A 14836-nucleotide genomic window follows, 5' to 3' on the forward strand; every position below is an offset into this window, starting at 1 on the left:
GGTAAGGAGGGGGCACTAACTGGGACTCCACACCAGCATCCAACACCACAACACTCCAGTCAGGGCATCTGGGTGTACCCTAAGGGAGGATGGCCTCATCCCAGTCTGGAGAGGGTAACTAGGTAGGAGGGTGTGGGTGGAGCGAGTTGTTAGGGGAGGAGGTAATTAGGAGGGAAAGTTAGGCACTGCAGATTGTGAGAGGAAGCAGATGGAGTGAGACGTGCTGAGAAGGAGCTCCCTGTGAGAGGGAGCTAGAGAGAGAAGGAAGTTTCAGAAGAAAGAAGGGGTCCTAGGGGCACGGGTAGTGAGCAATCCACCCGTGGGGCCCGCATCCACACTGACCATCGCCAGGTAGAGGGATCAGGTCGCAGTAGGGAACCGGCCCCCAAGACAAGTGGAGGACTACAAGACTCAGCTAGCAGTATCTGCATGTGCTGCTTCCACAACCAACACATTCGCTGAAAAGGCAGCCACATAGGATCCAGGAGACCAACAGAGAATGTCGCCGACAAGATCTGAGGCTGCTGGATTGGGACACTTTGTGAAGGCGCAGGGCAGAAGGGTGAGAGCCAGCGCAACGAAACGGCCAGGATAGGAACATAGAAAGGGGATTCTTTAAGGTGCACCCAATTTACTTGAGAGCTGGCTGGACCACAGACTCAGAAGACACAGAACCCCGGCTGGGGACTACAACTAAAAATTGTGAGTAAACGTGTGGAAACTGCACCCCGCTGTGTCCTCTGAATTATTACTGCGTCACCTGCCCAGCACTACAACCACCATCATCACCCTTTAACACCATCACTGCCCTGGGGTGTAGCTCTACCTGTGGAGAGCTGTAACAACTCTGCTGCATAACCATCAGCCCAGCGGTCTCTTCAAGCAGCGTCGGCTAACATCACCTATTTGCCGAATACCACAGGTGGCTTCACGAACAATTCCCCTTTTCATCATCACTCTTTTATTGGATGCCCAGGGCCACAGACCGGGTCACTGCTGCCGTGACACATCCCTTTAAGAACCAGCCCGGTACCGAGTATTTCCATGGCCCTGGCAGGCGCTCCATAATAAACATAGTGATGCCCCTTAGGACTATAGTAAATTCACACTAAAGGAACAATGAAAAACATAGTAAGGCAAGGATGAGGCACACAGTGATGGCATAGTAACAGTGTTGTCTTCCTCTGTGAAGAGACTATTTGTATATCTGATTTCCCAGGGACCATTTCTCAACTTATAAGTCTCCCCACACCAGATTGGTGGTCTCCGTATTTTCCCCTTTGACTCCCATTGGAGATCTCTCACCCAGCTAAGCAGTCCCTTAAAGGTGTTGTCTGGGACTGGGCTTCAAGTCTACAGTCACTGGTGCCGGAGTCGGGAGCAGCAGGTCATGTGGCCACAAGTACGTGATTTGTATACTTCTGGCCACATTCCGACTAGACGTGTCAAGCCTGCTCAGTCACTTGTATTGAGAGAGGCCGCCTACGTCTAGTTGGCAGATGACAGCATGTATGTAAATTTCTCCTCTCGACACCGACACTGGAAAAACCTGACAACACGCAGTGTGAATGTTGTCTAGTTAACCCTTTTACACAGCTGTCTGAAAATGGTGATTCTGGTTTGATTTTATATCACAAGTCATCTGACTTATTATCAGATGATCTGTAAAGGGTCCATATTGTCTTATAGGATTGATGCTTCCAATAGATGACACTAGACACCATGTTCTCTTCCAGCTCATAAAATGCTCTCATCAATATCAGTATTATATAGATACTCGTACATGGATTCTAAAAATAAGTACACCAGTCTCATCAGGTCCGAGAGTTCTACTTGGTAATATATGCAGCTTTTATTGTCAAATCTGGTGACTACTAATGATAAGAGCAAACTGTTTTGTACAAAAAAAGGTTTTTTTGTACTTAAAAAAGAAAACCTTTTCATTTTTCTATCAGGCAGAATACTTTTTGAAAGCGACTTTCTCTCTCCCTTTAAGTTACAACGGAGCTTCATTGATTTATACAACGTTGAATTAAAAATATTAGTTTTATTAATGTCTTTTTTGTGTATTAGTGTCTTTTGGATTTGAGTCATTTTTCATTGCTGAAGATTCCTGTTTCCCACAGGCTCTGAAATCTGGAATCTTTTCATCTTCAGAACCTTCTCTCTAGTGTGATCACAGCTCATAAAGGAAGGAACAGACGCGTTTCATGACTTTTTTCGATTCATTCACTACAAATCTAAGTCGTTTATTACAAGAAATTAAAATGCTAAGGCTAGATTAAATTGGAATATCGGAAAAGCCATGACCCTGCCGTTTACCAGAACTTTCATCCATAAAATACCGATCCACCGAAAAAATAAAACTTACATGTTATGAATGTAGCTGAAATAAATCGGGGCAGGAGGTTGGGCCTGAGGTTAATCATTTTTATATACCTTTGGTCATCCAGTAGGGGGCAGAACTACAATTGGTGTTTGGTTTGTAGTCGCACCCCATCTTTGTTGCCTAGGAGGCCCAAAAGGTCCACATGAGAAGACCAAGTCTATTAAAGACCGGTGAACGTTTGGGACCCAAAATGATGCCACTGCCTCCAGGCACAGGATGGAGTCAATACTTTTTCTTAGATGATTCTTCCAACATTACGCTAATTAAAGCTGCTAACATTAAAGGAAAAAACTTCCCTTGTCTACTTCTTGGTCTTCACTTTTGGTTATGTTCCTCAGACTCAGTCTGTCCCTTTTATTTCTATTTGACCTTGGCTTTTATCTGCAAAAGTCTATCTTCCTTCAGGATTTATTTCAACAGTTTTTGTTATATAATCCGCAGGAGATTATCACTACAGGACTAGGTGTCACGTGCCTCCTAGTCCTCCTGTTCTGTTTAACCCCGCCCCTACCACTGACTGGAAGCTTTCAGTCAATATATAGTGCCCACAGAAAGGTGTCAGACCCTACATCGTGCTTCTCCCAGATTACATAGTAAAAACCTGCTGATAATTTTCCTTTATCCTCTTAGTGACCGAACCTGTTTCCACCTTCATGACCGGGCCAAATTTTTTTAAATCTGACCACTGTCACTTTATGATGTAATAACTGTGGAAAGCTTCAATGGATCCCGGAGATTCTGACTTTTTGTACTTTATGATATTGGAAAATTTGCTGGATCTGACTTACATTTGTTTATTAAAAAAAAAACACAGAAATTTTGCAAAATTTTGGAAAATTTTGCAATTTTCAATTTTTTTATTTTTATGCCCATAAACCAGAGAGTTTTGTCACATAAATTAGTTAATAAATAACATTTCCCACACGTCTTCTTTACATCAGCACAATTTTTGAAGCATATTTTTTTGTTAGGGAGTTATACGGGTCAAAGTTGACCAGTGATTTCTAATTTTTGCAAAATTTACAAAACCATTTTTTTTAGGGACAACCTCACATTTGAAGTGACCTTTAGGGGTCTATATGACAGAAAATACCAAAAAGTGCCACCATTCTAAAAGCTGCACCCTTTGAAGTCCCCAAAACCGCATTCAATACTTTAATTAACCCTTTGGGGCTTCACAGGAATTAATGCAAAGTGGGATGAAAAGAAAACAATAAATTTAAATTGTACCTCTAAAATCTTGCTTTAACCCCAAATTTCTCACTTTTGCAGAAGGTAAAACCAAAATGTGGACCCCACAGTATGTTGCCCACTTTCCTCTGAGCGTGGTGATACCCCACATGTAGTTAAAATGTTCTGTTTGGGCAAACGGCAGGGTTTGGAGCGGAAGGAACAAATTTGGCTGAAAGAGACGGCGGTCAACATGTCACATTTGCAGAGTCCCGGTGCCTAAACAGCAGTATACCCCCACAAATGACCCCATTTTGGAAACTAAACCCCTCAAGGATTTTACTCAGGGGTACAGTGAGCATTTTGAACTCACAGGTACCACAGAGTTTGATGACATTAAGTCGTTATATTGAAAAAGTTAATTTTTTTTTTTTACAAAAATCTTATTTAGCCCCAAATATCTCACTTTTGCAAGCGGTAACACCAAAAAGTGGACCCCACAGATTGTTAAACACTTTCTTACGAGAATGGCGATACCCCATATGTAGCCAAAAAGATCTGTTTGGACAGACGGCAGGGATCGAAACGTAAGGAGCAAAATTTGATTTTTTGGAACACAAAAATTTGGCTCTTTTTGGAATAGACTGTCATATCGGCAGAGCCTGTGTGGTTCAAGAGCAATGGAAATCCCTCAAATATATTTTTGGAGAAATTATACTCTGTAATGTATTCATCTAGGGAGGAAGTGAGTAGTTTGATGCCACCATTTTTTATCCAGTTGATGTAACACAAAATTGAAAATTTTTTCACTGTCTCTTTTATGAATCTTTTTTTTGTATGTTCTGAGGAACAAACGTCAAATTTTATTGCAGTGGTTTTTCAGTACTCACAAATAAATCCAATATGGCCCCAATGTTAGTACTGGACACACAGTTGTGCCTATACTAATAGATGGCACACCGTTTGGTTTTTGGGGTAAAATTGACGGAATTCCAGAACCCATTCAAAGCTTCTAGAGACATTGAGCTACCGAGCAAGAAAATCCTTCGAGGAACTATTACTCACAGAGGGAGGCATGCCCTAAAAACACATTGGCTGATTATAGAACTTGGTCTTGATAACTAAACAGCTGTCCCGCATTTGCGTACATTGTAGCAGGTAGAATAAACTGTTCTGGAACGAGGGGCCAAATGCGGAGGAAAATGCAGCCAACTATGTGGCAAACACAAAGATGAAAGAAGACCAGCAGGGCTAGAACGACAGAGACTTTCAGAGACTGGTCGTACAACGTCCATTTAGCTCCATCAATCCCTATATGAGGGACGTATCTGCCAATAGACTTGGTACGACATAGCAGGCTCCCACCCGCCAAGGACAAGGAAGAATATATGCACAAAAGAACCAATCCCTTACAGAATTCTAAAAGTATTGTCTGGTACCGGAGGTTCGGCAAGAACCATACAGTAAAGCCCATAGTGTATAAGTACGGAACCACCTCATTATTGGAGATCCTCCAATAAAACGATCATATCCGTATCACTAACATAAATATATAAGCAATATAAATGGAAACAACATTTTTGTGTAGCAAGACATACGTAGTCGTAAAAAGAGTCAAACTAAGACGAATGGTCAAAAGTGTTTATGGGAGTAATCAAGTCCTGGAATTAATTGTCAGATCACCTAACTTTTCAAAAACATTTGTGGGTACATGGGCGAGAATTTGTCGGAATAGTAGTTTGGCATATGAGTGATTAAGTCCTGGAATTAATTGTGAAATGGGGTAAATTGTGATCTACTGATGAAAATATTCTCCTCGTTACTCGTTCCATAAAAATTACTCAACTACGCAGAAAATATAAATATAAATTATTTGAAAAAAATAAACCTCTAATAGTTGTAAGATGTGTGGTATTTTCTCAAAACAGAGGGAGATACAAAGCCCTGGTTAGGATCGGCACATGGGGCAACAGCACCGGGAATCACTCCTTCTGCTGAGCTTCCTACAAACCCTGGCATCTTTTTTTGGGGAATACTTTTGATTGGGAGTGGCAGTTACTGGGCAAATAAAATGGTGCTCTACAAATCTCTGGACATCCTCGAACTTGAAGGCTTCCTTCTGTGCCATTGAGTCAAATATGAGACACTAAACAATTTTCTCCTGGAACTTGAGGAAAGTGAGTGCTCCTTGAGACTTCTTTAGAGGACGAAGCTGTAGTAGGTAGCATTCTGGATTAGGTAGCTTGCTACCTTTTTATGCCAGGCCCTGGTCTTCCTCTTCACTAGATATGGTTGGAGCACCTGGTCTGACAAGTCAATGTCACCTATACATTTTTTTATAATCTGTGATACAGATTGGTTTCTGTTTGTCCCTGGTGGTGTCCCTGTGTCTGACCATCACAGTGGTGTCCACATGCAGTGTGGTCAGCATGTAGACGTCCTTCCTGTTATTCCACTTCACAGCAAAAAGTTGGTCACTTGCAAGTGGGAATGAAGCCTGCTTCTCCAAACCTAAGATTTTAGGTTTAACATTAGTAAACCAAACCTAATCTAGCACTACTACACCTAGTGTGGCCTCCTTGTTTCTGAGCTAGACACTATATATAAGGCTTCCCCAGTCTGGTGTTTCACTGGTTGTGACCAGTCCTTTTTGTCTGCCCTTATTTACACTGAGGTCAACATTGACACATGGTAAGGTTTTAATATTAGACAGTGCTTTTTTACTTAGCTACATCAGGGTTTTTGCTTACTTTTTTCTCTTGTAGGTTTTAATGTTTTGTGGCCAATGTGAACATGCATTTAACCTCTGCATGTGTACCAACTCAAGTTAAGCTCAATTTTTGTCGTTTTTTTTTCACTACTAGACTTAAACCTAATCTAACACTACTTGACCTAAATGTAATCTAACACTACTAGACCTAAACCTAATCTAACATTAGTAAAGGTACCTTCACACGAAGCGACGCTGCAGCGATAGCGACAACGATGCCGATCGCTGCAGCGTCGCTGTTTGATCGCTGGGGAGCTGTCACACAGACCGCTCTCCAGCGACCAACGATGCCGAGGTCCCCGGGTAACCAGGGTAAACATCGGGTTGCTAAGCGCAGGGCCGCGCTTAGTAACCCGATGTTTACCCTGGTTACCAGCGTAAAAGTAAAAAAAACAAACAGTACATGCTCACCTGCGCGTCCCCCAGCGTCCGCTTCCTGACATTGACTGAGCTCCGGCCCTAACAGCACAGCGGTGACGTCACCGCTGTGCTTTCACTTTCACTTTAGGGCCGGCGCTCAGTAAGTGTCAGGAAGCAGACGCTGGGGGACGCGCAGGTGAGCATGTACTGTTTTTTCTTTTACTTTTACGCTGGTAACCAGGGTAAACATTGGGTTACTAAGCGCGGCCCTGCGCTTGGTAACCCGATGTTTACCCTGGTTACCAGTGTAAAACATCGCTGGTATCGTTGCTTTTGCTTTCAAACACAACGATACACGGCGATCGGACGACCAAATAAAGTTCTGGACTTTATTCAGCGACCAGCGACATCACAGCAGGATCCTGATCGCTGCTGCGTGTCAAACTAAATGATATCGCTAGCGAGGACGCTGCAACGTCACGGATCGCTAGCGATATCGTTACAAAGTCGTTTTGTGTGAAGGTACCTTAAGCCTATCCTAATCTAACACTACTAGACCTAAACCTAGTCTAACACTACTAGACCTAAAACTAATCTAACATTAGTAAGCCTAAGGGTACCGTCACACAGTGCCATTTTCATCGCTACGACGGCACGATCCGTGACGTCGCAGCGTCTTATGATTATCGCTCCAGCGTCGTAGACTGCGGTCACACTTTGCAATCACGGCGCTGGAGCGATGCCGAAGTCCCCGGGTAACCAGGGTAAACATCGGGTTACTAAGCGCAGGGCCGCGCTTAGTAACCCGATGTTTACCCTGGTTACCAGCGTAAACGTAAAAAAAACAAACAGTACATACTCACATTCCGGTGTCTGTCCCCCGGCGTCTCAGCTTCTCTGCACTGTGTAAGCACAGCGGCCGGAAAGCAGAGCGGTGATGTCACCGCTGTGCTCGCTTTCCAGCCGGCAGGCGCTCACACTGCAGAGAAGCTGACGCCGGGGGACAGACACCGGAATGTAAGTATGTACTGTTTGTCTTTTTTACGTTTACGCTGGTAACCAGGGTAAACATCGGGTTACTAAGCGCGGCCCTGCGCTTAGTTACCCGATGTTTACCCTGGTTACAAGCGAACACATCGCTGGATCGCTGTCACACACAACGATCCAGCGATGTCAGCGGGTGATCCAGCGACGAAAGAAAGTTCCAAACGATCTGCTACGACGTACGATTCTCAGCGTGATGTCTGATCGCAGTAGCGTGTCAGACACAGAGATATCGTAACGATATCGCTAGAACGTCACGAATCGTGCCGTCGTAGCGATGAAACTTTCACTGTGTGACGGTACCCTAAGCCTAATATAACCTACTAGACCGAAACTTAATCTAACTTTAGTAACTCAAGCATAATTTAATACATCTTGACCTAAACCTAATCCAACATTAGTAAGCCTATCCTAATCTAACACTACTAAAACTAAACCTAATCTAACATCAGTAAGCCTAACTTAGTCTAAGGGTACTGTCACACAGTGGCACTTTGGTCGCTACAACGGCACGATCCGTGACATTCCAGCGATATAGTTACGATATCGCAGTGTCTGACACGCTACTGCGATCAGGGACCCCGCTGAGAATCGTACGTCGTAGCAGATCGTTTGAAACTTTATTTCGTCGTCAAGTGTCCCGCTGTGGCGGCATGATCGCAGCGTGTAACAAAGGTGTGCACGATATTCCCAATGTCCCGTATGACTTCTACATCGCAACTACGTCATGAAATTATCGCTCCAGCGCCGTGCATTGCAAAGTGTGACCGCAGTCTACGACGCTGGAGCGATAATCAAGCGACGCTGCAACGTCACGGATCATGCCGTCGGAGCGATCAAAGTGCCACTGTGTGACAGTACCCTTACTCTACTAGACCTAAATCTAATCTAACTTAAATCTAATCTAACTTTAGTAAGCCTAACTTAATCTAACACTACTAGACCTAAACCCAATCTATCATTAGTAAACCTACCCTAATCTAACATTACTAGACCTAAAACTATTCTAACACTACTAGACGTAAACCTATTTTATATATAAGGTCTATCACAGTAATCAAAAGCTATCAGCCATGAAAAAAATCCCAGCAGTTGCCGGGTGTAGGGAGACAGATCTCGGTGGGCGAGAACACGCCTACCATTTTGCTTTGGAAGAAGAGGGACAGGGGCCGGGAGATTGCTGACCCGGTACCTAAAGTACAATGGGGGACTTGAGGACCCCATTTCTCTTCTGATATGTTAGATCATGTCAGAGTAGAGAGAAATTAATTTAAAATCAGACATTAATTTTTCTATTTGGTAAATAACGGTGATCACGTCACAGGGGACCGAAAAAACAGCTCGCATCATGTTCTTTGGGGTCTCATCTACCCCTGATAGCTGAGACCCCGGAGATTTTCTAACGTTGGGGGGGCGCTATACCCTTATTTCTCTGCGCCGTTAAAAAGCGACGCTGAAGAATAAGGCCCCTTATCTGCAGCCGTTAAAAGGCGTATCAGCAGTGGTTAAAGGGTTAAGGAAACATCTTGACCCTACGTCTTGAAATAATCAATGCCAAGAGTCCTGATGTCCACGTCTTTGAAGTCTTGCAGGAGAAGTTATTTAGCAAACAGTTAAAGAAGATTGATTTCTGTCTCGCAGTTTCCTAAACTTTCCATTTTTTAATAACTCTTTTCCCAGAGTGTCGGCTTCAGAACAGAATGTTCATTTTGTTCCTTTCACACAATATCAATAACGTTGATTTCAGACTGACATCGAGTGAATATTCCCATGTGTGCTGGAATAAGACTTCTTTCATGGCTTCAACCCAGCACATTTTGTGTATTGCTTTCTAATAATATAGACTGAGCCTGTCATCCCTTAAAGTGAACCTGTCAGCAGGATTTTGCTCAGTAAACTACTACTCATTGTCAGGTTGGCGCTGTTATACTGATTAAAATTATACCTGGGGTGAAGAAATCTGTCTTGTGGTTCTTGTGTAATCAGTGTTAGAAGTTTTCAGTTAATGATACACCCGTGCTCCGGAGCAGGACTGTAGGCAGAGTCTGATCTTCCTGTTCTAGGCCAGAGAAACCAAGGAAAGACTTGCCCACAGTGCAGTGGTGCAGTTTACTTTATTCCCTGTCATTTTTTATCTGTGATTTCCATTACTGTTCACCTGGGGTTGGGGGTTTAGCTCAGAAGTTTTTTTTGCAGTATGTACATATATTCATTATGTAAACTATGGGAAGGTCACAGTGTGATCAATGACCTGTCAGCAGTCTTCATTATGAATAGCTAAGCAGGGCACCACATAAAGACCCCTGACAGGCCGCCCCAGAGCACGAGCATATCATTAACTCAAAACTTAAAAAGATTAAACAACAACCACAAGACAGATTTCATCACCAGGTATCATTGTAATCAGTATAACAGCGCCAACCTGACACTCTCTGTAGGTTACTGTGCACAATCCTGCTGACAGGTTCCCTTTAAATACTTGCCTATTCTTCTCTATTGGTGACCTGGAGTCTGGATTTAGGAGATTAGTCTGGAATTATATGGCTTAGTTTAGCTCATGAACTAGTAGGCAGTTGCACCAACAATGTGTTCTTCAACTGTGTTTGTAAGCCACATGTGGCTTGAAGTCCTAAGCTGAGTCTCAACACAAGAGCCCTATAAAAAGACACTCTGACAATCTTGCAGGATTTTTTCCGGACTTTGATATTGATGACCTATCTTTAGAAGAGGTAGGGGCCTGATTCCAAGCACACTCAGTAATCAACTAATTGAAAGTGCCAGGAATGGGAGACAGCTTGCAGTACCAATAATGACCACTACAGAATGTAAGGCGCTGCATCACTTCTAGTGCTTTCAATCAGCTAATGGTTGGGGGCTTTGAGAGTCAACCATAAAGCGTGTGTCCTATAGGAAAGAGTAAAATCACCTTTCTCAATCTCAATAGAGACTTTTTTTTCCAAAACAAAAATTGGCCAAAAATTAGCAAATTACAAAGCAGAGCAACGTTTGTAAAAATGACTTTCAAATTTATTGGCATTTTTCAGTTTTCCATTCAAAAAAAAAAATATGACATCAAGAATAGTAATTGTGCTGTGGTTTACTAACCGGGAACGAAGGTATTTGCCCCTCTACGTCCTTTCCATGATTCTTGGGCTATTTCGTCACAGTTCTTCACAAGAGTATGGAACCAAGCTGGGATGAGCCCCTTTTCTAGAAGATCCCTACAGCAGCTGCCTGGTCTGTCTCTATAGTGTATATACTCATGGTTATCAGTACTCACTCATCTGTTGACCACAGCTCTATATAGTAGTATGAGTCACATCACACACTGTCCAATGATTCACCCTATATAGATTGTATTTACTACTAGGGATGAGCGAATAAATGAAAGTAAAATTTAATTTTATTACAATTTTACAATATATACACAATTTAAAAAATTCAAATTTTTGGTAATTTGTTTCCGCGTGGATTCAGCTTAATGGCGGTGCTGGCTGCCAATTTTTCAAAATTGTAAAAGGCCATAAAAACGTAAAAAAAAATCCTTGTACTCACCTTACCGCTCACCTGTCCGACCCCTCTGTGTCACCCGTCCGGTCCTCACTGCATGTTCAGATCTCCTTTGGTCACACGAAATGTCATGGCATCATGACATGCGCAGAAACCTCCTTGGCCAGATCGATGCCAACGAATACAGCACGAGAGTCGATAATCTGAAGATACGGTGAGGACCAGACGGGTGATGGTGAGGAGCGGAGGGGTCGGAGAAGTGAGTACAAGGATTTTTTTTTAGAGAACCCAGATTATAATAAGAGTCGTTACATTTTGGGAGAATAACTTCTTGACAAATCAAATTTCCTGGGAAAAAAGCGAATTCAAATTTTGCCCAATCTTCTCATCTCTACTAGGAGTGTTTTGGCTTAACAGAAGCTCAATGAACGCTCCGATCTTCTCTTGCATGGGACATCCGAGCGATGGAGCGTTAGCTTCCACTAACTTCAATCAATCAGTATTTGTAGAGCGCGGTGTGAGATAGTACCATAATGAAGTGTCTCTAGAGCCCATGACACCAGTAATCTGTGAGAGAGAAGAGCTTTAATTCCCAGGCAGGTTAAGAATATGGAGTCATGCTGCTCCCGTCAGCTCCCCGAGATTCAGATAACAGGGAAGGAGGGGAGAGGCATTACTCAAGAGGTTGCTTTGTTAGCAGAAAGCCAGCAGGACCATGGCCTTGACATAATGTATTTTATAGATCTGAGGAGGACATGCTACAATGATTACCATTCTGTAGGCAGAAAAGCCTCGCTTTGCTCCGGCTATATGAAAAGAATTGACCGCCAACAGAGCAATCACGGATACGCTCATGTCATAGGAGATTTGCTTTGTTCCTCAACATCAGAAGTACTGTCAAAAAGAATCCTAAAGATCAACATTGGTTTAGTTTTCTCCCCTAGGTTATTAGTTTTACTTGAACCAGTACCTCCTTGCCCACCATTATAACCCTTTATGTCCCCATTATTATATACATGAGAAAAAAAAAGATTCTGCATTGAACAGAATCAGAAATAAGACTTATTATCAAGTCTCTGTATAAAATTTATGTTTTAGAATTTGGGGGAATTTTTTTTAAATCATATCACAATTTGCATAAAAAAAAAATATAGAAAATTTTGCAATTTTCATACTGGCCACTAGGGAGATTTAAAACTTATACTTCCTGTTCTTCATAGAAGACTTTTCAGGAGTTTAATTATCATCACAGGCAGAATTGCAGGGACAGATAACAGCTGTATACACAACTGATAACTGTATGATACCCTGTCTGTGGAAGGTTAGCAGCTCTTAAAAGGGTTTCCACGAACAGACTAGACATATGCGGGAACCCCTGGATTACGTTCACGTACTAGCTGCTGGGCGGTGGAGCAAGCTAACAGAATAGTCATGAGACTTGGTCAAATCCAAGAAGTCAAAATCAGGGACATGGCGCGCTGTGCATGCTGTGACGGTTCACAAGTCCGCAATCACCATAGGAGGTCAGCTTAGCTGGCAGACGAGCTCCTGTAGTGAGAGCCGGTGCCAGCACTGTCCCTGATTGTTTAATACTTTATATGCTACAGTCCAATAGTGACCGTGGCATCTAGTGGGTTGTGAGAGTTAGGGTGCTCCCACTCTTACTCTCACCCCATGGACACTCCCATGACACAACCAAAGGGTGCCTATGGTTGTTATGGCAACTGGAGATCAAAGAATGACCTCTGTCTCTGCTGCGTATGGTATTACATTTATCCTGAGCTCTACGCTGAGCACTTAAGTTGGGGTTTCCATTTAAATCTCCCAATAGCAAGATTCAGACAGAACCCAGGCTGAACCATTCACTATAATGTGGCAGACTGAATCACTTCAGACTTCATTTTGGCCTCCTTCTTGGCATTGTCCCATTTTTTTCAGTCATTCACAAAGCACGCACCGCTAAAAAATGGATACCCTCAAAAGAGAGGCCAGTCGAAATCCATATTGACTTCCCTTGCCTAATTAGTCAATTAATCCATCAGATTTCTGTCTGAATAACATATTTCGGAGATGTAGATGATATAAGAGCTCAGCGCAGAGCACAGGATAAATGTGAAGCAAACCTTAAAAGCGACCCAAAATGTTGTGTACCTCCTAAATGGTACCAATAAAAACTTCGACTCAAACACACAAAAAACAAGCTCCCGCTCAGGAGCAAATTAAATCCCCAAATTTTGGATTCGCCAGAATACATAATTTGGGAGAAATTCAAAACTAATTTGATTAGTTATGGATGGATTCGCTCATCTTTACTTGTGATAAAGAGCAAAGCGCAAGTCCTGAGGGATCAATGTTTGACATCTGGATTTTATTTTTGAAGCTGTTTGACGCCCTGTCTACCCCCTACATGCTTTAGACTAGGCATAAGGCAGGGCATCAGTATGATCATGCTGTAATAACACTATAAAGAAAAGAAATCATTGCTTACCATAGTGGTTTCTGCAATGGAACCAAAGCTGTTGATAAAGATGTTGCAGCTGACGTTTACCGGGGGACCTGTGTCGAAGCAGAGAATTTATTAAGTAAAACAGTAGGGAATGTTGAATGAAGACTGATACATTAATGACTATCAGAATGAAAATTATTCTTTGGCTCTAAGTATCTATAAGGGACTTTGGTAAATGGGTTACCTGGGATTTTCAGAAAGATTTCCTAAGAGAAGGAAATGTTATAAAATAAGTAAACTTTTCCCAAACATTAAATCCCTTGTTGACCCAGTGCCACCACCCTGGTTGTCCCAAATGTTTATCAAGCACTTGAGATCTCTGCTGCAGGGTTGGAGGGCACCACATCTGCGGCTCATGGACATTGGGGATTAATGGGTGAGTAATGGTCTTCTTTCTATTGTAGTACGTTTTCCTCTTTGCAGACAACTTTCTCAAAATACGAGACAACATCCATTGAAGATCACTGGTGGATTGTGATCTACCAGAAAAATTAGTACATGACTGAAAACCAAGAGAAAGGAACTCCATGGTGAAACCCTTAACAAGATGTTGTACAGCAAGGGACACCTACACTTTTCTTACACAGGGGTCTTCTGATGTCTGTTTGCCTTCAAAAAACGCTACTTAGAGCTCCTAGACACCAATGCAAAAGCCTTAACAGGGCCACCACTCTTCTTGGACCACTTATTATTAGTTCTAATCTTATAAATCAGAGGACCTCCCCCGGTCGACACAGGCATGAGTTACCTTTGAAGTTGGGTCGAATTCTGGCATCATATCCTGAGATCTTCCCCATTAACTTGTCCAGGAAATCAGAGGGAGACATCATTTTAGGAGAAGAACGTGCAGACGCCCCAACTTCTTTGGAAGCTGCAAGACTGAAAGAGAAAGAAACAGTAAAAAAACATGTAAAGGATGGACTGAGCATCTAATGAAGCGTTTGGTGGATAAATGACAAAATGGACATGGAGAAGAAACTCGTGTCTGTGTAGAAAACAGTAATGTTTGACAACATTTCGTTCATACTTCAAAATTCTGTGTCCTTTTCTATTGTTGGCTCCGACTTTGACCTGTGAGCTCTATAGT

At 42.6% G+C, this 14836-nt stretch overlaps 1 protein-coding gene across 2 annotated transcripts in view; it reads right to left on the reverse strand.

Annotated features, from left to right (window-relative positions):
* GLRA1 (glycine receptor alpha 1) overlaps positions 1-14836 on the reverse strand; it is a 156184-nt gene that overhangs the window by 42345 nt on the left and 99003 nt on the right. For both annotated transcript variants that reach the window (XM_077266381.1, XM_077266380.1), the window contains exons 2-3: positions 14498-14628; positions 13732-13799 (exon numbers count right to left, since the gene is read on the reverse strand). In XM_077266381.1, coding sequence (XP_077122496.1) covers positions 13732-13799; positions 14498-14628 — 199 coding nt within the window. The remainder of the gene's footprint in view (positions 1-13731; positions 13800-14497; positions 14629-14836) is intronic.

This window comes from Ranitomeya variabilis, chromosome 5, assembly GCF_051348905.1.
Source record: "Ranitomeya variabilis isolate aRanVar5 chromosome 5, aRanVar5.hap1, whole genome shotgun sequence".
Lineage (NCBI taxonomy): Eukaryota > Metazoa > Chordata > Amphibia > Anura > Dendrobatidae > Ranitomeya > Ranitomeya variabilis.